The sequence below is a fragment of the Danio rerio genome, chromosome 8 (genome assembly GCF_049306965.1).
Source record: "Danio rerio strain Tuebingen ecotype United States chromosome 8, GRCz12tu, whole genome shotgun sequence".
Lineage (NCBI taxonomy): Eukaryota > Metazoa > Chordata > Actinopteri > Cypriniformes > Danionidae > Danio > Danio rerio.
In genome coordinates this window covers 61,298,120-61,322,004 of record NC_133183.1, presented here as the reverse complement: position 1 = coordinate 61,322,004, position 23,885 = coordinate 61,298,120, and the positions used below count along the sequence as shown (strand labels likewise).

General features: G+C 37.5%; 1 protein-coding gene across 6 annotated transcripts in view; it reads left to right on the top strand.

The window, feature by feature from the left end:
• fgfr1a (fibroblast growth factor receptor 1a) overlaps positions 1–23,885 on the top strand; it is a 95,675-nt gene that overhangs the window by 30,335 nt on the left and 41,455 nt on the right. For all 6 annotated transcript variants that reach the window (XR_012383561.1, XR_012383562.1, XM_009304304.5 and 3 more), the window contains exons 3-6: positions 8,332–8,583; positions 9,185–9,247; positions 12,365–12,537; positions 22,189–22,312. Coding sequence is in view for 4 of the 6 variants with exons in the window: in XM_009304304.5 (XP_009302579.1) it covers positions 8,332–8,583; positions 9,185–9,247; positions 12,365–12,537; positions 22,189–22,312 (612 nt within the window). In the remaining 2 variants the exon portion in view is untranslated. The remainder of the gene's footprint in view (positions 1–8,331; positions 8,584–9,184; positions 9,248–12,364; positions 12,538–22,188; positions 22,313–23,885) is intronic.

Below are 23,885 nucleotides of genomic sequence, written 5' to 3'. Positions count from 1 at the left end.
TGAAAACAAAACTTAACGGCAGCAAACTATAAAAGCAACACTTCACGCTTCTTTTGCCAACACAACGTGGCGTCTCTGTCGTCTAAACACTGTGACAGTAATGAATATTAATGAAGTTGCACAATAGAGCGTGCTGATTAGTTTGAACCAAGCCTTACTCATGCATTAATGCATCACACTGTAAGACGTAATAAGACTCACTCTGGCACAGACGTCCAGTCTGCACGCTGGAATACACGCTATTATGTCATGGCCGTGACGCAGCTTCAAAAATTCGTTTCAAACAGGAAGTACGAATTTGCTTGAAATAACGCAAAACAACCAATTTACACTTTTTAGGAAATATAGGTGTCCTAATAGTGTTTTTAGCAGTGTGGGACACATATACGACTGTCAACTGCTCAACACATGTGTTTTGGGGTTTCTTGACCCTTTAAAGCCTCAGTGTCATATATAGTGAGGTGCTCTCATAAGAGAGCATGAAAAAACATGTAGAAACCAGAAAACATGTTTTATTAACAGCATATGTCGTTTTTATTTTGTAATGTTTCTATAATTTGATACATTTTGTTAAATGACAGCAATAAAATAGTGTTTATTTGTAAGTCTTGGTGATTTTCTTATGTTTTATCTGTCACTACTTGTTTATGTTAACAAATAAATACAAATTAAGTATAATTCCTAAAATTGTATTATAGTTCCTAAAAATCTGGGTGGCAGCTTGATGACCATGTAAAAATGTGGGTCCCATGGCCAAACCAGTTGAGAACCCCTGCTCTAGTGCAATAAGCAGCTCCGCGTTCATATCGCCTCAGGGCCAGGACCGGATTAAGAACACATTCGGCTCTGGGGCTAAAACAAATCCAAGGGCTCCCCTTTTATTTATTTTTTTACCTCACAAAAGTGTTTATATCTTCATTTATATTTTCTTTTCGGCCTAGTGCCTTTATTAATCTGGGGTCGCCACAGCGGAATGAACCGCCAGTTTATGCAGCATATGTTTCACGCAGCGGATGCCCTTGTGTATGGAAACATCCATACACACTCATTCACATTCATATACTACAGACAAATAAGCCTACCCAATTCACCTGTACCGCATGTCTTTGGACTGTGGGGGGAAACCGGAGCACCCGGAGGAAACCCACGCAAACGCATGGAGAACATGCAAACTCCACACAGAAACAGCCGAGGCTCGAACCAGTGATCTTCTTGCTGTTAGGCGATAGCACTATACCTACTGTGCCACTGCGTCGCCAATTTATATGCTTCATTCGTGCCTAAATAAGACTACTCCTGCTCATCTTTTCTCCTTCCTTCATTCTTCGCTGCAGTGTTTTTGCTGGGGAAAGTTGATCCCTCTCTGGCCCCTGTTCCTGTCAGGATTAAGAGCCTGTTAGACACATGCGAAGCAGGAAATACCTTAACTAGACCCTACTGAGGTCACCATGGATACCAGCCCGAAAAAAAACCTGCCGCTACAGGCCTCTCGCTCTGCTTTATTAGCCCAGTTAATGGTACCGATGGGTGGAGCTACCACAGCAGAACTAGTCAAGAGGAAACCTGGCTTATGTTTGCATTTGCTTGTGGTTAAACATGTGCCAGTAATGAGCGCAGTAGTCTTGCTTTAGCAGTTGCAGACTTTTCAAAGAGACAGTTCACCCCAAAATGAAAATTGATATGTGGTTTTAAAGAGTTTCTTTCATCTCTTGAAGACAAACGAAGGTGCTTTGAAATAGGGCTGATCGATACTGGGAAAATATGCGTTATTGTTATATTTTAAATTCATTATGATGCAACTAACTTTTAAAAATGCTATTTTATCAGCAATTTAACAAAGTTATTTATCTAATGATGATACTAAAATAAACATTGAATATCATATAGGTAATATACACTCTTTTTCTGAGCTAATTAAGTAAAAAAAATAAACATTTAGACTTTAAAACTTAAAAGTTAAAGATATATTTAATGTATCACATCTAATTTTAAAATCTATTAGACTTTAAAACACCACGAAGAACTGAAAACATTGACAAAATTCTGATTCCTATTGGCTGTTGTGCTTTATTATTTAATGTGTGTGTGTGTATGTGTGTGTGTGTGTGTGTGTGTGTGTGTGTGTGTGTGTGTGTGTGTGTGTGTGTGTGTGTGTGTGTGTGTGTGTGTGTGTGTGTGTGTGTGTGTGTGTGTGTGTGTGTGTGTGTGTGTGTGTGTGTGTGTGTGTGTGTGTGTATTTTCAGCTCTGTTCACCTCACTGTATCTAATGAAGAGGTGGTGATGAATATAGTAAAGACCGACATTTGATTGGTCAGATTTGGATAAACAACCAATGCATAAATGAACTTATCGCACTTCTCTGCAATACAGATATTGCATATGCTTTCATTGCGATAATTTTTCAATATATTGCACTGCCTTAATTTGAAGATTGCTGGTTTCTGGCACCAAATAACTTCCATAATAGTCTATGGAAGTCAATGGTGACAGCTACAGATTTTGATCAACTATGCATTCATTTCACAAATGCTTTGCACAGAAAATATATTTAATTTATCGCACCTCTCTGCGATACGAATATTGCATATGCTAGTTTTTTAATATATTGTGCTGCCCTACTTCGAAGATTGCTGGTTACTGGCACTAATCGACTTTTATGTTATACTATGGAAATCCATTACTGACATCTACAGATTTACATAAACTATGCATTATCATACGGCACATCAAATATATTTAATTTATTGCATCTACCTGCGATGCGGATATTGCACATGCCATTATTTTGATGATTTTTTAATATATTTTGCAGCCCTACTTTGAAGATTGCTGGTTACTGGCACCCATCGACTTTCATTATATACTATGGAAGTTAATTGGTGACAGTTACAAATTTAGATAAACTATACATTCGCCACATAAAATATATTTAATTTATTGCACCTCTATGCAGTATAGATGTTGCATATACTATTATTGCGATAATGAGAATTTTTCGATATATTATGCAGCCATACTTTGATGATTGCTGGTTACTTGTACCAATCGACTTCCATAATATTCTATGGCAGTCAATTCGTGCCAGCTACAAATTTTGTTAAAGAACCAATGCATTCGCCACACAAATGCTTGGCACAATAAATTTATTTAGTTTATTGCTTTACATTATTGCAATAATGATCATTTTTCGATGAATTGTGCAGCCCTACTTTTACGATTGCTGCTTACTGGCACCAGTAGACTTCCATAATCTTCTACGGAAGTTCATTGGTGCCATCTACAGATTTAAATAAACTATGCATTCACCCACCATAAACATGCTTGGCATATAAAATATATTTAAATTATCACACCTCTCTGTGATATGGATATTGCATATCCTAATATTTTGATAATTTTTCACTATATAGTGTGTAGTCCTACTTTGAAGATTTTTGGTTACTGGCACCAATCGACTTCCATAATATTCTGTGGAAATCAATTCGTGCCAGCACTAGATTTAGATAAACTATGCATTCGCCACATACAATTATTTAATTTATCGCTCCTCTCTGCAATACGTGTATTGCATCTGCTATTATAGCAATAATTTTTCTAAATATCGTGCAGCCCTACTTTAAAGATTTCTGGTTAATGGAACCAACCAACATCCATAATATTGTACAGAAGTAAATTTGTGCCGGCTACAGATTTAGATAAGCTTTACGTTTGCCACATAAAGTATATTTATTTAACGCACCTCTCTGCGATGCGCATATTGCATATTCTATTATTGTGATAATGATCTTTTTTGATATATCATACAGCCCTACTTTGATGATTGCTGGCACCAACTGACTTCCATAATATTCTATGGAAGTCAATTCGTGCCAGCTACAGATTTACATAAACTATGCATTTGCCACATAAAATATATTTAATTTATCGCACCTCTCTGCGATACGGATATTGCATATGCTATTATTGTGATAATTTTACTATATTTTGAGCAGCCCTATTCTTAACTCTTTCCCTGCCAGTGTTTTTTTCTTTTCTTTTTCTTTTAGTTGCAATAATTTTTGATGATTATTTTAAAGCAAAATTTGACGACCCTCCAAATATTTTCTGCTAGCAATATGTACAATATTATACATTAAAGAAAAGCACCAAGCCTCTTCTTTTAATGAAAAACTTTTTAATGAAAAATTTAATGAAAAATTTAACTTTTTTTCTTATTCACGTGTTCATATTTTATCCACACTTGAATGCTGATAGGTTTAATCAAAATTTTCCAAATATAAAAAATATATAATAATATAAATATATAAATAAATAAATAAATTATAATATAAAATATTGATGACCATATTTCATTTTTTAGGTGAACTATCCCTTTAAATGTGCACTTTTTTTGCTGATATATATTTTTTTCTTTTGTCAATTTTGACATTTATACTTCGAAGTCACATTTAGTTGCCAGGTCTTTCTACCATTGTGTCGCAGTAGAATATAGGCCACGCATTGTTTCTTTAGATTTACTCACATTTCAAAACAATAGTGCAAATGTCTTCTTCAGCTAGAGGCATTTCATGGAAATTTGACCTTTTTTTTCTCTAAACAATCAAGTCCTTCTGCATCTTTTACAGGAAGCCATTAGGTAACACTCAGATCCCTGGGGGCAACTCAAATGCATTATTACTGAATGGAAATTAATTCAATTACCATTTGAATACGTGGCAGTCATCATTTGTTTTGTAAATGTGAAAATCTCGCCTCGGCTTACTGTTAGTACAAATTAGCATATGATGTCAGTATGTGCTTCTTAGCAAAATTAGTGTGTTTAGTTAACCCTTATGTGCTGTTCATCCACTCTGGAGTGATTTTTATTCTTAATTTGGCCGCTATGTTTCAACAAATAGAATGATTTTTGCTGACAGATCTTATTTTGACACATATTTTGGGGAAATTCTTTAAAAATTAGTTTTTAAAAGTAAACAACATACACTCTGGGCAAATTGACTACCTTTTCGTTATGTTCGGGACAGTTTTTGCCCGATTGGCTTGATTGAATCTTGCTTTAACTGCACATCAGCGGTGAGCAAGAGGTAGGGCGGCAGAGTAAAATGACAGCAGTGAAGTGCGCCAGACAAACACAAGCTGTGTGAAAATACTGCAAAAAGACACTTACCTACACTAACAGAAGAACGAATATGACGCACAGAAACCGTCAGCACAGTTTAAAACTACCATCACAGACGTTTATACGCTAAAAAACTATTAATAATCCAAACCACGTGGAGCAGTTACAGAAGCAACTATTAGATTATGTTTACCGTCTCCTTTTCAAATTAGTTTATGCATATTTTACTAATTTGCTTGCTTTTAAATATTTAAAAATGTTCAAGGTTATCTCTTTAGTGTATCACACTGATGCTTATACTAATTAATTATACAAGTAATATTAATTATTCACCCTTATAATCATGTTCAACTCCTGTTTAAATAGCATTGTAGTTATGGCAGAAAATGTAATATTTAGCTAAAAATGTGCAGCATTTAAGAAAAAAATCTTCACTTTAAAATAGTTTTAAATAATTTTGTTAAAAAATCACGACTGAATCGTGAGATTAGTGTCTTGAATTACATCTAATCATCAGCCAGGTGAATTTATTTCTGCACACACACACTATAAACTGCTGTTTTACTCCACAGAACTCCATATACAAGCCAAAAATGTTTTTGCACAAGCCTATCTAAAGGGTTAATGTTGCCAACTGATGACCGTCAGTGAAAATGACACTGTTTACCTCTTCTCAACAGGGAAAACCACCAACAATCAAGAATGCATGATTATATGGTGTCATGTCTTTGCAATCAAAAAATGTCAGTATAATGGAAGCCAATGGGGCAAAAACAGACCCCAACATACTGAAAGGGGAGTCGATTTACCAAGAGTGTACTGTTGACTTTTTGTTTTTTTTTTATTTTCAAAACATTTTCCCAAAACAAGATTTGTCAGCAAAAATCATTTATATTAACCAGGATAATTCACCAGTACATACCCCACAAGACTTAAAGAGTGAAGATCCAGCTTCTCGAAGGTGCAGACGAATGACATGATGTTGATGGACATTGAATCAGCGTAACAATATTTAAACTGGGCTGGTTGTCAGGGGAGACGGGTTGGGCGCAGGTGCTGCTGTCTGAGACAGTGCCCCCAACCCTGCATCCCATAATCACATTTGAGCTCTATCTCAGGATTGGCCTGACAATTGGCCCTCGACTAATTCAAACTTCGATTAGATTTGGCAGTGATTGAGATGGCTTCTTTCATTGGCGCTCCAAGGCACTTTGCTATATGTAAGATGCAAGACTTTTACAGCCTTCTGGAACTTTTTTAAACAGGAAGTTAGAAAGATGAACTTTGATTTGTTGTGAGATTGTTCATATATGGATAATTCACCCAAAAATAATGCTTTCTGTTTATTACTCACCCTCAACTCATTCTAGATGTAGGTGATTTTAGAAAAATCTTAAGTTTATAGGTGACTCCACCCATTGACTTCCATTATATGGATACCAGAGGACTCAGTCCTTACAGTCTGAACTCTGAGTACAGAAGAATAGACTGTAAACGTTGTCTTCTGGCGTCCATATAATCAGTCAAATTGAAAAAAAGAAATAAAAAAATTGTAAATTCATTCATTCATTTTCTTTTTGGCTTAGTCCCTTCATTAATCCGGGGTCGCCACAGCGGAATGAACCGCCAACTTATCCAGCACGTTTTTACACAGCGGATTTATGATGTACAAAGGGAGAAGGTCAATCAAAGTGGATGGTTGCTTCTCACTCAGGGCTGTTTATGCTAATGAGGGAGAGATGGCCACTAGTGGGCGGGGCTTTCCCACTCTGAAACGTACAAAGGGAGAATGTCAATCAAAGTGGATGGTTGCTTCTCACTCAGGGCTGTGTATTCTTTTGAGGGAGAGATGGTGATTAATGGGCGGGGCTTTCTCACTCTTGACACATGCAAAGAGGAATGTCAATCAAAGTGGACCGCTGCTTTTCACTGAGGGCTGTTTATGCTAACAAAGGAGAGATGGTCACTAGTGGGCGGGGCTTTCCCACTTGAATGACACGTACAAAGGGAGAATGTCAATCAAATTAGACTGCTGCTTCTCACTCGGGACTGTTTATGCCAATGACGGAGAGATGGTCACTAGTGGGCGGGGCTTTCCCCCTCTGATGACACCTACAAAGGGAGAAAGTCAATCAAAGTGGTCGGCAGCTTCTCACTGAGGGCTGTTTATGCTAATTAGGGAGAGATGGCCACTAGTGGGCGGGGCTTTCCCACTCTGAAACGTACAAAGGGAGAATGTCAATCAAAGTGGATGGTTGCTTCTCACTCAGGGCTGTGTATTCTTTTGAGGGAGAGATGGTGATTAATGGGCGGGGCTTTCTCACTCTGACACATGCAGAGAGGAATGTCAATCAAACTGGACCGCTGCTTCTCACTGAGGGCTGTTTATGCTAACAAAGGAGAGATGGTCACTAGTGGGCGGGGCTTTCCCACTTGAATGACACGTACAAAGGGAGAATGTCAATCAAATTAGACTCCTGCTTCTCACTCGGGACTGTTTATGCCAATGACGGAGAGATGGTCACTAGTGGGCGGGGCTTTCCCCCTCTGATGTAACCTACAAAGGGAGAAAGTCAATCAAAGTGGTCGGCAGCTTCTCACTGAGGGCTGTTTATGCTAATTAGGGAGAGATGGCCACTAGTGGGCGGGGCTTTCCCACTCTGAAACGTACAAAGGGAGAATGTCAATCAAAGTGGATGGTTGCTTCTCACTCAGGGCTTTGTATTCTTTTGAGGGAGAGATGGTGATTAATGGGCGGGGCTTTCTCACTCTGACACATGCAGAGAGGAATGTCAATCAAACTGGACCGCTGCTTCTCACTGAGGGCTGTTTATGCTAACAAAGGAGAGATGGTCACTAGTGGGCGGGGCTTTTCCACTCGAATGACACGTACAAAGGGAGAATGTCAATCAAATTAGACTCCTGCTTCTCACTCAGGGCTGTTTATGCTAATGAGGAAGAGATGGTCACTAATGGGTGGGGCTTTCATTCAAAGTGTTTCTGCAGACTGTTTTAATCACGTGTGAATATAAAGAATAGAATTAATTTTTACGATTAGAGACTGGATATATTTACACACTTTTTCCCACAGAACTGTTTAAACCCCTTATAAAAGCGAATTTTGCATATTAGGTCTACTTATAATCCTGTAGAAATGGATCATTTGGATTGCTGTGGTTTTAACCACTTTAATTTCTTATATCCTGATATAGCCCCGGCTGAGCCCACATCGTACACTCTGGATTCAGGAGAGAAACTGGAGCTGTCCTGTAAAGCTAAAGAGGACACACAGAAAGTGACCTGGACCAAGGACCTCGTTCCACTGGTTGACGGAGAACACACACGCCTGCGCAACGATCAGATGGAGATCGAGAAAGTAGAGCCGACCGACTCTGGTCTGTATGCTTGCTTTGCTCAGGGACTCAACAGCAACCATACAGAATACTTCAATATCAGTGTTACAGGTGAGAATGCAACTGAATACACAATACATCACAAAATTATCATTATCGCGATAAAAGTACATGCAATAGAAGTATCGCACTCTTGTGTGATCAAATACATTTATTTTATGCATTGGTTGTTGATTGACCAATCAGGTAAGGCCTTACTGTATTTAGCCCCGCCTCCCACGTAGTTGCTGTTCTGCTAATGGCTGAAGCTGAACCCAGAGCTGAGCTATAAAGACTAATAGGTGGAGTCTAGATGAAAAACAGCCAATCAGAGTCAGAATATCTGCTGAGGTTTTCACTCTCTTATAATGTTTTCATGTTTGACACAGTTTTTGAGATTAATTAAATCTGAAAAAATATATTTTTTCTTGTTTAATATCATTATATAAATTATTTAAAAACTAACCTAATTAAAATAGAATTATTATTTTATGGAAAGTATCGTAAGAAATGTCATTATCACAATACTCAACAACAATATATATCGCATATGGTGTATTTTTCCAGTATCATGCAGCCCTAATACATGCTGATTAATGACTTGATGATTTTCTTATTGAAGAAAAGTGAACTGAACTTTCTTTATTGACCGAAATGAATTGATTTCTTCCAGATGAAGAAGACGAGGTGGATTCTTCCTCAGAGGAGGCCAAGCTATCAAATGACCAAAATCTTCGTGAGTTGCTTTCCTTTCTTAAAAATGCTATGGAAGTCAATTGTAAAAATAATACTGTCAAAGTCAGTGATAGAAAAAAAATACTATGGCAGTCAGTGGTAGAAAGAAAAAGAAAAAAAAATGCAATGGAAGTCAATGGTAGTAAGAAGAAACTAATTACTATGGAGGACAATGGTTGCTTTCCTTTTCTATGTTGCCCGAAACTCTGTATCTGTTCCATACAAAGGTATTCGGATCATCTTTTAAAAGGGTAGCTCATTAAAAATGAAATATTCCTCATTGTTTACTCTCCCTATGTGTTTTTAAACTTTTATAAGTTTCTTTCTTCTGTTGAACACAAAAGAAGATATTTTAAAGAATGCTGGAACACATTGACTTCAATCGTAGGAAAAACAAATTACTATAGATGTCAATGGTAAAAAAGGGGGAAAAAATCGCAATGGAAGTCAATTGCAGAAACAAAAATATGATGGAACCCAGCAGTAAAAGGAAAAAAATTATATGGAAGTCAATGGCAGAAGGAACAAATACTATGGAAAGCATTGGCAGAAGGATAAAATACTATTGAAGTCAATGAAAGAAGGAAAAATACTAAGGAAGTAAATGGTAAAAAGGAAAACTTGACAATGTAAGTCAATTGTAGAAACAAAAATACTATGGAACCCAGTAGTCGAAAGAAAAAAATACTATGAAAGTCAATGGCAGAAGGAAAATATACCATGGAAGTCAATGGCAGGAGGAAAATATACTATGGAAGTCAATGGTAGAAGGATAAAATACTATGGAAGTCAATGGCAGGAGGAAAATATACTATGGAAGTCAATAGCAGAAGGATAAAATACTATGGAAGTCAATGACAGAAGGATAAAATACTATGGAAGTCAATGGCAGAAGGATAAAATACTATGGAAGTCAATGATAGAAGGATAAAATACTATGGAAGTCAATGACAGAAGGATAAAATACTATGGAAGTCAATGGCAGAAGGATAAAATACTATGGAAGTCAATGATGGAAGGAAAACTTGACAATGGAAGTCAATGGCAGAAGAATAAAATACTACGAAAGTCAAAGGTAGGAGGAAAACTTGACAATGGAAGTCAGTGATAGAAAAAAAACAAAAAAATACTATGAAACCCTATGGTAGAAACAAAAAATACTATTGAAGTCAATGATAAAAACAAAAAGATACTATGGAAGTCAGTGGTAGAAAGAAAAAAAATTCTATGGAAGTCAATGGTAGAAAGAATCTAAAAGATGTTTTAAACAAATGAATTGAATTTCCATTTTAGGGTGAAACGGTCCCCTTAAAGCAGGAGTTCTAACAGGAAATGGTGCACGTTTTTGTCTTAAAAACCACAGCCGTCTTGTGGAATGTGCGGAGCTTTTGTTCATTAGACTGAACGTTTTCATTTCTTTTGATGGATTATTGTTTGAGTCCCAAGGGCACGATCACAGCCAACACCCTAATCCTGCACACTTTGGTCTACAGTCACCTTAATACAGTCACTCTCAAAGAATGTACCTTTATTTTGTTAGATCTCTGCTCTGAGACGGTCACTGCCCTGGTGTAGATCATATTTAGCTTTTCTTCATCTTCTATTTGTTTCCCAGCGATGGCACTTGTCTGGACTCAACATGATAAGATGGAGAAGATTGCTGGGTCAAATATGGACAAACCCAAGCGTTGGGTTAAAGTTTGTCCTTTAAATTTAATTGGAAAAAATTAGCCCAGTGTTGAGTTTGTCCGTATTTGATCCAACATACTGTAATGTTGACCCAACAACAACCCAACATTTTTAAGATAAATTTTTAGAGTATGTTTAGCATTAAACTTAGAGTTAGCATTAAATTAGCATTAGCTGGTTTAGCATTAGCAAGCAAAAGCATTAAATTCATTGAAACTAGTACAGTGTTTTTAATGAACACCGTAAAAAGTGACAATATGCACAATGTTTTCATTTAAATATCCCAAAACCACTAGAATAGTGTTATTTATTTTGCTAACGGATGTACTTATATTATTCTAAATGTTTCGACGAATGTCCAAATCTAAAGAAATAAGCCGTTTTAGCTAGCACATTTGTTTGTTGTAAATACACGCCCTCTAGTGGTGACAATTACATACTGTGCTTTTAATTCCTCTTTAAATTCCATATAAAAAGAGATGCTTAAATTTTTTAACAACTTCACTATATATATATAGTAGTGAAAATTACATACTGTGCTTTTAATTCCTCTTTAAATTCCATATAAAAAAGATGCTTGAATTGTTTGAACAACTTCACTATCTTACATCCCTGGCTGAGACGTGATATAGTTCAAATTACAGTTTATAGATATATATATTTCAGCTTTAATGGGTAGGACAGTGGAGTTTATCGAACCAGGACTCAAACTCGGGTCTCTGTATTAACCACTAGGCTGTTGGCGCCAACACATTGTAACATATTTTTGATATCCATTGTTTTATGTTTTTTTCTCACTGATTTCACCCGTCTGGATTCAATCTGATAAGATGGAGAAGAGTGTTGGGTTAAATATGGACAAACCCAACCATTGTGTTAAAATTGTAATTAAAATTTAAATGGAAAAAAAACAACAACATTGAGTTTGTCCGTATTTGACTTAAGATTGGGTTACTAAAACCCAGCATTTTAGTGATAAGAGTATGTTTAGTATTAAATGTAGGGTTAGGGTTAGCATTAGCCAATTTACCATTAGCAAAAAGCATTAGCAAACAAACAAACATTAAATTTATTGAAAGTATTTTGACTGATTAGCTAGAGCAATGAACGCTATTAAAGGCATATTACGTATGTAGTTTTTAATTATAATATCCTAAAACTGCTAGAACAGTGTTATATATTTTGCTGGCGTATGTACTTACATTATTATAAATGTTTAAATGCAAAGAAATAAGACGTTTTAGCTAGCGCATTTGGTTGTTGTGAACACACGCCCTCTAGGGGTGAAAATCACATACTGTGCCTTTAAATTCAGTAGAAAGACTGATGTTTGAAATGTTTGAACAACTTCACTATCTTACATCCCTGATATAGTTGATATTGTGGATTTGTTTTCCTTTTCTTTATCTTCTTTCTATCTGTCCCTCAGCGATGGCCCCCGTCTGGGCTCAACCTGATAAGATGGAGAAGAAGCTACATGCGGTTCCTGCCAGTAAAACCGTGAAGTTTCGTTGCCAGGCCAATGGAAATCCTACACCGACGCTCAAGTGGCTTAAAAACGGCAAAGAGTTTAAGAGAGACCAGCGAATAGGAGGCTTCAAGGTAAGCAGACTATTCATTCAATTTAGTCAGCGAACTTTAGAAAAATTCTGGAATGCTTGTATTAAGGGTGTCACGATCCTCCAAATCCTCGATTCGATTACATTTTCGATTCTAAAGTCACGATTCGATTTTAGATTATGAATAATGAATGAATTAATAACGAATTAATTATTTCTAGCCTACTGTTTAAACTACCTGACTTGCATGGTCTTTGTTTTACCCATAAATAAATCATACAGTAAATGAATAAAGGCAAGTTACACACATAATTACCACCTGTCAATCACTTTTTCTGCGGGACTCGTGAATAGGCAGTGATCTGTGTCGTTATAATGGCGTCGGTAAAAAAGACGCACAACCAACAGGAACCAGCCAACAATATCTGAGGTGTTCGCTAAAATGACTAAGTACTAGTGTGAAAGTAAAAGATGGAAGCAGTCTACTGACCCGCTGACCGCCTTGACCCGCTGTCTCGAGCTCATGACATTGTGTGTGCGTGTGTGAATGAGTGTGTGTGGTCACGTGATGTGCGTTTTCAGCGGTAGTGAGGAAGGAGGGCTGCTCAGAAATGCTATACGCCAGTGTGGATGTGGATCGTCGTCGTTCTAAAATGCCATTTAAAAACAAAGACATATTACTGTAAACACGGCCTGAGTGTGTACTTTTCGCGAGCGGATTTGCAACGGGTGCGGGGCGGAGGATCGCGATGCGCCCATCGTCAATCATCCCAACCGTAATACGGACATAGCAGAGCTTGCAAACTGTGTTTTTTTTGTTAACAATACGAACGTTGTCAACATAACTCACTGAAAATCCAAAATGCTTCCACACCGGCGACTTCATTGAAAGAGGAGAGGGTTTAAGTTCTGTCGACGGGTCTCCTGCTTCTGCAGTTTAACAAGCACTTCAACAAGCCTGTTTTTTTCCCGCTTCGCAAGCCAAGCTGACGTGACATGGGGGCGTGGCAGCATCGACGATTCTATTTTTTGATTCGATAATCGAAGTTGAGCATAAATTTCGATAATCGAAATCGTGACACCCCTGGCTTGTATGGAAGTTCAATCGATCAAAAACTCTAAGTTAAATCAGAAATCCAGTTACAATATATCTGCCTTCAATGCAAGCAGTGTTGGTTTAGATACTTGAAAAAGTAGTTAATTACTAGTTACTTCAAAATAATTGTGCTTAAAAGTACTTTTCTAATTACTTTGTCTTTAAAGTAACTGAATGGGGTATATGCACACAGACGTTTAATTTCCGTCAGCCAGCCCCAGGGCTTCCAGTTAATTGTCATTCCTCACAAAATCACTGTGTTTAAGATCTGCTTTCTTTAAAAATCAGCGATCTTCACTGCCTGGCTGAGATACGATATAAAGTGGTTATCAGACCAAACAAGCAGCACTGCATTCAATTATATTTTTCCACGCCACGTCTTTGAAATATGGAAATTAATTTTACCCCAGTATTTAAATTTTTTAAGATTTATTTTTCACCTTTTTGCTTTTATCAGATAAGACAGTATTGAGACAGGAAGCAAATTTGAAGAGAGAGAGAGAGGGGGTGGGGTAGGGAAATGGCCTCGAGCCTGGATTCGAACTCGGGATGCCCTGACGTGCTACTGCACCATAAGTCAGTGCGCTAACCACTAGGCTATTGCGCCAACTTACCCCAGTATTTTCTACGCTAACCTTCTGCTAAATGATAAATGATCTTTCATCTCTTTTTGAGCTTTAGCAACCAAATGCATGCTTAAATCTATTTAATTGATTATATTTGAATTACCTTACAGCATCGATGCTGTAAAAGGAACCCTATGAAATTGAAAATAGTCACATTGAGCTTTCGCCTGAAGTTTATCACTGGCTGAAAAACACTAGCTGTGCATATAGCCCATTAATCAATTAGTAATTTAATTACTTGACTCAGTACTTAATCTACTACTAAATTCAGTACAAAATCCTTATAAATCCCAATGTGTAGAAAATAGAAATTAAACACTTTTAAATCTTTGAATTTGAGTCAAATATTATCTTTTTTTTTTTAAATTAACACTTAAGGCTCCTACACACCGGGACGCTTTTCGTTTGCGTTTATCGTCAGCGTTTTACGAGACGTTTTTCCGCATTCAAACCTAAGCACTTTTCACTGGCGTCAAGCTGAAGAGTGTGCAAAATCACTCTTTTGACGTTAGATGGCGCTACATAACTTTAACCTTCTGACACCTGCTTATAACACATAAGAGGAGGAGAGGAAGTTCATACGATTGTTGATAAAGTTACTGGTGACTTGAACAAGCATGGATTATTCAAGCAGCAGCTCTAGCGATTATTGTAAAGAAATGATTATTGTTCACAGAGCAATAAGCAGCTCCACGTTCATATCGCCTCTGGGCGTCGTCTTCAATGTGCGCTCGCGTTGACAGTTTTGCGCTTGAGCGCCTCCAAGTGCTGTTTACTGTAACTTCAGCAGCTCCGTGGTCGTGAACAAAAGTGCCGATCTGATTGGTGGAGAAGGTTTTGACGCGGCGCGGCAAAACAAAAAAACGAGCATGAGGCGTTTTTTTTTAAATGACGCTTTTGCGCCTGGCGTTTTGCGCGTTGGTGTGCACATTGACGTCGCGAGGCGTTAAACGTCGACAGAAAACGCAGACAAAAAAAAATCTCGGTGTGCACTGGCCTTTACATTTTTAAAAAAACGAAATCTATCAAAACATTTCAAATTAAACGCAACATTATTTCATACATTCCAAATGTAGGCGTTCATTTCTTGCTCATTTCATAGTTTCTGCAGTTGTCGGACAAATCTAACCTTCTTTAGTGGAATAATTGGGTTATCATGCAAAACCTTACTCTGCTTCTCATAAACAGATTTCTGAATGCATTCTTTGTATGCGAGTGTATTGATTAATGTGACCTCCTTTAGTTGAAGAATAGATTAATTCTGCAAAATATGTTCGAATAACAAACAGAAATACAGTTCCTCCGCCTCTCTAAATTGATTAAAGTACAACTATATAGACTGACTTTATATAGATTGATAGATAAAACTATATACTAGATAGCCTATATAGACAGACTTATTTAAATGGTTGTGTGTATTTACAGTATTTAAATCAAGTACAAGTAACTGCAATTAAAAAATTCAAAGAAATCCCTTACTTTACCTATTCAGCGAACTAATAATTATTTAATTACTGTAATTACTAATTACTGTAAATACCTAATTTCACCCATCCCTGAAAGCATGTATGCTTGTAGCAAGTAGCGTTGTGAAAGTAGCCTAAAGGACATTTAGTGGACACATGTTAAACCAATCAGCTTGCGGTAAACATCTTGAAGCTGAACTTCTTTTTGCTGGTGAGCTTCTGTGGTTTGGAGGTTAAAAGGGCACCTCCTGCACGACGGATCTGTCTACCAGACACCTTTACTTTTGCAGGACAGGGTCCGGGACTAAATGTCCTTCATGCTAATTTCAAAACCGGACTACTTGTGCATACAGGGATGGGTGAAATTAGATAATTACTGTAATTTGTAATTATTTTTTCGCTGATTACATACAGGGGGATTACTTTATAATTTTCAGGTCATTCAATTACAGTTACTTATACTTGATTTAGGGCGGCACAGTGGGTAGCCTTATAGCAAGAAGATCGCTGGTTCGAGCCTCGTCTAGCTCAGTTGGCATTTCTGTGTGGAGTTTGCATGTTCTCCCCGTGTTGGCGTGGGTTTCCTCCGGGTGTCCCCAAAAGTCTGAACACATTCGCTATAGGGGAATTAGGTAAGCTAAATTGTCCGTAGTGAGTGCGTGTGTGTAAATGAGTGTATGGGTGTTTCCCAGGGATGGGTTGCAGCTGGAAGGGCATCAGCTGCATAAAACATGCTTGATATAAGTTGGTGGTTCATTCTGCAGTGGCGGCCCCAGATTAATAAAGCCGAAAAGAAAATGAATGCATGAATATACTTGATTTAAATACACACAACTACAGTATATAAATTAGTCTGTCTATATTTATCAATCTATATAAAGTCAGTCTATATAGTTCTACTTTAATCTACTTTAATAGAGGCGGAGGAACTGTATTTTGGCTTGTTATTCAAATATATTTTGAAGGATAAATCTATTCTTCAACTAAAGGAGGTCACATTAATCAATACAGTCGTATATGTTTAAGAAACAAGAATTGATTCAGAACTTTCTGACAATATTAGGTATAAATTCAGAGAAGCAGAGTAATTTTTTGCATGATAACCCAATTATTCCACTAAAGAAGGTTAGATTTGTCCGACAACTGCAGAAAGAAACTATGAAATGAGCAAGAAATGACGTAACAAATTAGTTAATAGAAAAAAAAAATCTTCTTTCTGTTAAACGGGCTAACAAATTCGTTTTCAGCTGTACGTCATATACGTGGAGCGCATAAAATGTGTTCAGTAGCAGTTCATGACTTTATATTTTCGCTTGTGTTTCTGTTTGACATCCTAGTTCTGTATATAGACTACTTATTGATGCTTTCAATATTATTATACACTCACCGGCCACTTTATTAGGTACACCTGTCCAACTGCTCGTTAACTCACATTTCCTATCAGCCAATCACATGGCGGCAACTCAATGCATTTAGGCATGTAGACATGGTCAAGACGACCTGCTGCAGTTTAAACCAAGCATCAGAATGGGGAAGAAAGGTGATTTAAGTGACTTACCTCGACATTTGTATGGTCGGGTCAGAATTTGGCATTAACAACATGAAAGCATGGATCCATCCTGCCTTGTATCAACAGTTCAGGCTGGTGTTGGTGTAAGGGTTTGGTGGATATTTACTTGACACACTTTGGGCTCATTAGTACCAATTGAGCATCGTAGCCACAGCCTACCTGAGTATTGTTGCTGACCATGTCCATCCCTTAATGAGCACAGTGTCTCCATCTTCTGATGGCTACTTCCAGCAGGATAATGCACCATGTCATAAAGCGTGAATCATCTCAGACTGGTTTCTTGAACATGGCAATGAGTTCACTGTACTCAAATGGCCTCCACAGTCACCAGAGCTCAATCCAATAGAGCACCTTTGGGATGTGGTGGAACGGGAGATTCACATCATGGATGGGCAGCTGATAAATCTGCAGCAACTGCATGATGCTATCATGTCATTATGAAGCAAAATCTCTGAGGAATTTTTCCAGTAGCTTGTTGAATCTCTGCCACGAAGGGTTAAGGCGGTTCTGAAGGCAAAATGGGGTCCAACCCAGTACTAGTAAGGTGTACCTAATAAAGTGGCCGGTGAGTATATACATGCTTTTTTTTTTAAGTTTATAAAATAAAAAGCTTCTAGAAACAACGTTTAGATATTTCGCATAAATAAAAATTTTGAGATAAAAATTTTTCTATTCTATAATAGAAAAATCCTATTCGTAAATATGTAAATTCAAATTTCAATTCGTAAATTCAAAATACAATTCGTCTATGCGCAAATCCAATTCGTAAATCTGCAAATTCAATTTGTAAATTCGAAATCCAATTCATAAATTTAAAACACTATTCGTAAATGCGCAAATCTAATTCGTAAATACAAAACACAATTTGTAAATGCGCAAATTCGATTAGTTTATCTGCAAATTCCATTTGTAAATTCAAAATCCAATTCGTAAATTCAATACACAATTCGTGAATGCGCAAATCCAATTCGTAAATATGTAAATTCAAAATTCAATTCGTATATTCAAAACCCAATTCGTAAATGCGAAAATCCAATTCGTAAATCTGCGAATTCAATTTGTAAATTCAAAACACAATTCCTAAATGCACAAATCCAATTCGTATATTCAAAATACAATTCGTCTATGCGCAAATCCAATTCGTAAATCTGCAAATTCAATTTGTAAATTCGAAATCCAATTCATAAATTTAAAACACTATTCGTAAATGCGCAAATCTAATTCGTAAATACAAAACACAATTTCTAAATCCGCAAATCCGATTTGTTTATCTGCAAATTCAATTTGTAAATTCAAGATCCAATTCTTAAATTCAATACACAATTAGTAAATACGCAAATCCAATTCATAAATTCAAACACAATTCGTAAATGCGCAAATCCAATTCGTAAATTCATGAAAAAACATTTTTCAATCATATTTTGTTGTTCTTTCTGCTGCATGGCATTAAAATGATCTTCTCCCGCTGCTGTCATTGTGGACCTGTGTTTCTCATCAAGGTGTGCTCCAGCTGGGAGACATTAGTCCTCTTCCTCTCCTCACCGCATACACACTTTACCATCTGGAGTGTGTTTGAGGCCACTGCACTGCATACACACACACATGCATACATGCACGAAGAGTAACATGCGCACCGACATACAAACTTCCTTTTTGGAACTTGTTGTGTTTATTGTTTTAGCGTGCACACAGACTGGATAGCATATCTTAGCGATAGCCAGGCGTGCGTTAATGCAGCCAAACGTGTCTTCGAGCTCCAGTGAGTGTGAAGGGCTTCCGTCGGGACCCCAGCAGATTTTTTGAGTAAGTTTTAGCTCCCCCAAAGCACTTCTCCCAGTCTCTCGTGGTTTCTTTTGTTTAACGAGTCTGGCACGATTGTTCATTTACATTAAGCGTTTGTGAAGAGGAAGTCAGGCAGACTGTGCGTGTGTATGTGTGCTCACATCTGGGGTTCTGTAGGCCGAGAAGCCATAACCTCTTATTCATTTTGTTCATATGATCAAGCCACAGTAACAAAGCCGTGAGGTTACCGCAGGCTCTTTCTGCTGGACTTTTATAGGTTTCATTTACCTCAAAAAGTTGAAAATCCTGTTTTCATTTACTTGCCTTGTCACTCTCGACAAAATCCCTTTAAGGCAAGTAACTCAGCGGCCATCTTTAAAATGCCTCTCGGGCAGTATGCTCGGGTCCTAGATATTTAGACAGTAGAGCAGTTTGAGGGATGTAAACAAAAACAGTTATCCCAATGTATTTCCTGTTTGACTTTTTTAATTTCTATAGCTTCCGACAATCCATAAGAGCCACATATTGAATGTGTTATGTTATCTGTCTTTGCATTAAGTTATGATCGAATTGCCTCTTGTTGTACGTATGAAATAGTTTGATAACAAGCAGGAAATGTTTATGGGCCAATGACATGACCACATTGAAATGGTCTATAGAGCCGCCATTTTAGTAAGGGGCGGCGCTTTTTTAAAATGAATGTGGGACCAATGTGTAGTGGAGAACTGGCCATTAGCAGCCATAGGTATATATACACATGATTTTCTGGTGGTCAGTATGCAAATATTTTTTTAATTGACGAATGTTATAATTTTACATCACTTTTCTATATTGATGGATAAGTTGACCGCATGGGCATTACCGACGAAGAGTGTGTATTTGTGTGCATGGAAATGTATTATCTTCTGTCCTGTGAATACTGTACCAATATGGCGGTGGTATTAAATGGGCCCAGATTAGTCTCAAAAATTGTGCATTTACAATTCACAATTCACATTTTAAAAAATTGAATTCGTAAATTGAAAACGCAATTTGTAAATTTAAAATACAATTTGTTATTTAAAACACAATTTGTGAATGCGCAAATCCAATTCGTAAATATGTTAATTCAAAATTCAATTAGTATATTCAAAACCCAATTCGTAAATGCGAAAATCCAATTCGTAAATCTGCGAATTCAATTTGTAAATTCAAAACACAATTCCTAAATGCACAAATCAAATTCATATATTCAAAACACAATTCGAAAATGCGCAAATCAGATTTGTAAATCTGCAAATTCAATTTGTAAATTCATAACACAATTCGTAAATGCACAAATCCAATTTGTAAATCTGCAAATCCAATTTTTATATTCAAAACACAATTCGTAAATGCGCAAATCCAATTCGTAAATCAGCAAATTCAATTCGTGAGTTCAAAACACAATTCGTAAATGCGCAAATCCAATTTGTAAATCTGCAAATCCAATTTGTATATTCAAAACACAATTCGTAAATGCGCAAATGCAATTCGTAAATCTGCTAATTCAATTCGTAAATTCAAAAAACAATTTGTAAACGCACAAATCCAATTTGTAAATCTGCAAAATCAATTCGTAAATTCAAAACAATTCGTAAATGCACAAATCCAATTTGTAAATCTGCAAAGTCAGTTCGTAAATTCAAAACACAATTCGTAAATGCCCAAATGCAATTCGTATATTCAAAACACAATACATATATGCGTAAATACAATTCGTAAATCTGCAAATTTAATTTGTAAATGCGTAAATCTGTAAATTCAATTTGTAAATTCAAAACACAATTCGTAAATGCACAAATTTATTTCACAAATTCATAACACTCTTTTACTTTATGAATATAATTTTATTCTATAATATACATATTTAAGACTTTTACTTGTGAATTCACAAATTGCGTTTTGAATTTACGAATAGGATTTTGTAAATGTAAATTGTGCTCTGCATTATCTGTATGCGTTATCTAGTGTATATGTCTATGTGCTCGGGCATTCCGTTTGAACAAGGAAACATCAAATTCTCTAAAATGTCTTGCTAAGCATACGATTCAATTTCATATTAGGTGTCTGCAATAAAATTAAACAACTGACTCTTTAGTTTCATTTCTAAACGTTCGAATCAAACAAAATCTGCTCCCGGCGCATCCTCAGTCTATAGTGATCACCGATTGGCTCCTGTCCTAGAAGGCGGGGCTCCATTCACTATATTGACTTTTACACTATTCTCAATTAAAAACTATACGAGTGGCACGTCTTGTGTATTCGAGAGTCTTTGTTCTCGTTCCATAGTTCTATAGAAAAGACAAATTAAGGATTTAAAGGGAAATATGACTTAAAACTACAAGAAATAAGACTTCATCTAGAAGAAAATAAAAAAGGGAGGTTCCATATATACAGCACTTGGGAAATATGTACTGTGTTAGAAACACTTCTGCAACAAGAGGCATGTGCTGCTTTAGCAGACCTTTTTTATGAATAGACTGGAGTTTGATGCATGCTGGCAGATCATAGAGCTCTTGGCTTGAGAAAAGGCCTGTTTTGGTGGACATGGTGGCCTGTTTCCCGCTCTCCACCGAGGAACAAGCTGTTCTCCATGACTCTGATCTTGTGCCTGACTGATGTTAAACCGACCTGAAGCGGATTTGCTGCCAACTCGCTCTGTTGAACTTCCTCAGCCTTTCATTTCAATCTGAAAAGACAGATCAGATCAGCCCTCTAAATGCATTCAGCAGTTTCTGAAAGCAGAGTATGACTATAGAAGTTCACCAAAATGCCAACTTAAAGGGGCAATGCACCTAAAAATGAAAATGTCCTGTTAATTTACCCACCCACGAGTCAACTTTGTGTCTTTAAGCTCAATCTGTTGTTCTTGGTGATTTTGTATATTGGAAGTGAATGGTGACAGGTTTTTTAGATTCAAAATAAACACATGTAAGCGAGTCCAAATCAATAGTTACGGCTTCTGACGACACGCTAAGGCCTTGTAAAGCCGAACGATGTAAGAAATTGAACATTATTTATAATATTAATAAATTCACTTTTTAAACCTTTTCCAGCTATATGTGCTACTTTGATTCTTGGACTCATGCAGGATCTGTTTACTTATTTTACATCTTATTATTTCACCTCACAGGTACGAGAGCACATGTGGACCATCATAATGGAGTCAGTGGTGCCGTCAGACAGAGGAAACTACACCTGCCTGGTGGAAAACAGACACGGCAGCATCAATCACACATACCAGCTGGACGTAGTCGGTCAGTAATAATAATAATAATAATAATAATAATTCTGCATTTATATAGCGCTTTTCTGGACACTCAAAGCCATACCTGTCAACATTGGGATGGGAAAATAAGGGATATGCCTACCATAAGACACCCCCTTCCCCCCAAAAAAATAATTACTAAATATGTTAGTCTGGAGCTGTTTCATTGTAAATAAACAGTTAAACGGTCAGTAATATGTTTTATTATTATTAACAAAAGAAAAAACAGTATAAATTAGCAGCAAATAAATTAGCAAACAGTTCGGCTTGTTAAAAGTAATATCTATTATAAAGAAATAAAATCAAGTTATGAATTATCATGAACCTTTTCTTCACTGTATAACTTACACATTCTGTTTAAAGAGCAATTAATTTTTTTTTATTTAATTACATAACAGAGGTCGTCACTTTAATAATGCACACATCTAACGTTTTAATAAAGGCATTGGAATGCTTTCCTAACTTTTTAGGAAGAAGCACTTCAACAATCAACCGCACGTTATTATCGTCAGCTCTAGAAGTTCGTTAATTAAAATATAGATGCACTGCGAGTTTACTCGAGCTCTCTGGAGAAAGTGAAACCGTTCGCGCTTTTAGACGACCTCTTAAAACCAAAACAGGACATGGCAGATTTTGTTCTTCTTGGCTTTGTGGCTCCACGACAAGGTTTGTTTGAGCTCTGGTCGACCATGACTTGTTTTGTTATGTGTATATTATAACGATGTAATGTCTCGGCTGTGTATTTAAAAATGACGCTTTCTTTGTTTTTATTCTCCTTGCTCCTTATTACTCCTTGTGTACACGCTAGTGATGTTTCTCTGTAAACCAGTCGTGTTCAGCTGCACGTCTAGCTCCGCCTTTTGGTACCATTTTCAAAAGGGTACCCAAAAAGTGGTGCGGTATGGTCAGGGCCAGAGCACGCTGAACTGCCGCTCTAGGCAGAGGACGATCACGCCGCCCTCAACCCCAATGTGATAACGAAAGGGACCGGTTATGAAAATGAAGTGAGGTGTCGCGGACCTCTTTTCCGGCACTCTATGCGCGGATATAACTGAGGACGCGCCGGTGCTGAGGGAGGAAGGGAGGTGTCGCAGACTGGCGGACACTGCCTTCTCTATTCTGCCGCCCTATGCGTGGATATAACTGAGGACGCGCGGGTGCTGAGGGAAGGAGGTGTCGCGGACACTGCGCTCTTTATTCTGACGCCCTATGCGCGGATATAACTGAGGACGCGCGGGTGCTGAGGGAGGGAGGGAGGGAGGGAGGTGTCGCGGACACTGCGCTCTTTATTCTGATCCCCTATGCGTGGATATAACTGAGGACGCGCGGGTGCTGAGGGAAGGAGGTGTCGCGGACACTGCGCTCTTTATTCTGACGCCCTATGCACGGATATAACTGAGGACGCGCTGGTGCTGAGGGAGGGAGGTGTCGTGGACACTGCGCTCTTTATTCTGCCGCAATATGCGTGGATATAACTGAGGACGCGCGGGTGCTGAGGGAGGGAGGGAGGTGTCACAGACTGGCAGACACTGCCTTCTCTATTCTGCCGCTCTATGCGTGGA